The sequence below is a fragment of the Orbicella franksi genome, chromosome 13 (assembly GCF_964199315.1).
Source record: "Orbicella franksi chromosome 13, jaOrbFran1.1, whole genome shotgun sequence".
NCBI lineage: Eukaryota > Metazoa > Cnidaria > Anthozoa > Scleractinia > Merulinidae > Orbicella > Orbicella franksi.
In genome coordinates, this window is record NC_138157.1 from 21,174,154 (window position 1) to 21,176,020 (window position 1,867).

General features: G+C 40.4%; 1 protein-coding gene across 1 annotated transcript; it reads right to left on the reverse strand.

Moving 5' to 3' along the window:
- Window positions 1–901: 901 nt before the first annotated feature.
- On the reverse strand, window positions 902–1,477 carry LOC145465109 (forkhead box protein F1-like). Its single transcript, XM_081448886.1, has one exon. The coding sequence runs from the start codon at window positions 1,475–1,477 to the stop codon at window positions 902–904; it is 576 nt and encodes a 191-aa protein (XP_081305012.1).
- Window positions 1,478–1,867: the final 390 nt, after the last annotated feature.

Sequence of the window (1,867 nt, forward strand, 5' to 3'; positions counted from 1 at the left end):
GAGCTTTTTTTTTTTAATTTACCTTTTATACACAGAAAAATGTTTGTGTCGTCATCCTTTTTTCATCGTCATCAGAGGGGCTTTCGAGTTCGTGTTGGATTAATATTCTAGCTCCACGTTTCACTGACTTAATCCGATTTTAATACAGTATTCAGATTTCACTTGTTTTACACCTTTTTTTTTCTTTTCAATCCAACTTGTTGGTCGTTTTAAATTGGTTACGGTCAATTTGCATTCGTTGAAATGCGATGAATAGTCTTAATTTCCGTTCCCTGGCTGACTGAGTTGAATAAGTTGACAGTGTTCCCATTCGACAGCCTGTCAAGTACCTTTGCACATTTAATGGGTATCAGAGTTGAAAGAAAAACTGAGCCCATTTGTTTCAACCAAACATTTCGCACTTCTCAAGATAATAAGAAAAACTGTTGGCTTATTTTCCACAATAAAGAGAAGCTTTATTTTCTAATTTGTTTATTCCTACAGAACTGATAAGTTGCTTTTTCAGCCGCTAGCTATTGCGTACCCAAGTGTATACAAAATGATAATTAAGTCAAAACTTCATTTAATACAATTTTAAAGAAAGGTGTTCTAACAAGGTCTTTGTGAAGATATGTTGAGCTCGAATGTTTCTACGTGTGTGAATATATTCACAATATACCTGCCCTTCATCTGAATCGATTTTAGCGCAGCAAGTTTAAGATCTGTTGTTTATTCGTTGTACTTTGCTAAATCTCCTGCTTTCGGATGTGAATTAAGTCTTAAATAGTCAGTTTCTCCCTGTTCCAAGTTACAGCTCTTTAGTTGTGCTACTATAGTGGACATTTAGCAAGGTCTCTGTGTGCTGTAAACCTTTGAAATGTCCCTAGTTCCCCGTGGAGACTCTTCCAGATCATGGAATATTTCAATAAATCCAAGGATTCCAAGAATACGGTGGAAGTTGCATGTACTGAAGTTCCCGCCTCGGAAATTGCAGCAAAGGAGGAGAAGGCAAAAAGTGTGCAGTTGGAGAGCAAATGTAACAACTGCATGGGATAGATGGAGTCGCCGGAAACTGGTTTCCATGCGAACGTTCATACCTGATCTCTAAAGGCAAAGAGGGGCTCTGCGACAACTTGTGTCTTGAAAAATCTCCGCGGCTAAACTCAGCGATGAAGCTTGGGTGTATCCGCCAATTGCACCCCTTCTTGTTCAAGGCAACCTCCCCGCGAACAAAGCAGTCGTGCAGAGACAAGTTGTGGCGAACGGTGTTCTTCCAGCGGGCTCTATTCTCTGTGAATCTCGGGTGTTGCTCTTCGATGAATTGGTAGATCTCGGACAAGGTGAGTCGCTTGCGTGGAGAGCTGAGAATAGCGTGTGCTATCACCGCTACGTACGACAAAGCCGCAGAATTTCGCTTTCGTTTCTGTGTCGTTCCCTCTAGTGACATAACTGCCCTCTCGTTACCTGAGTTAAAGGCGGATTCTTGCTTTCCATCCATCTGTTATACGAGCTTTGTTAGCTGCTCTATATCCTCGCCTCCAAATGAAACTTCACCTTCACCAACACTAGCCGGGGTGTTCTGTTATATATAAAATTAAAAGCACGCGCCTTTTGTCTCGTAAATTAGTTTTCATACCATTAAGACATGCTTTGTTAAAGATTTTTCAAAAGGACAAAACGTAACCAACCGCACTTAACGTGTTATGGTAAAATAGAATCTAAGTAAAACAATGCTCTTAACAGTCTAGCATGAAGTGGACAAAGTCCGTAAATTTTGGGTAACGTTTGTTTGGGTTAGCTGTCAATGTTGTCGTAGAGACATTCCAAACCATTTAAACTTGCATGTGCTAAACACCTGTGCATTGCTACAAATCGAATTCCACGCCTC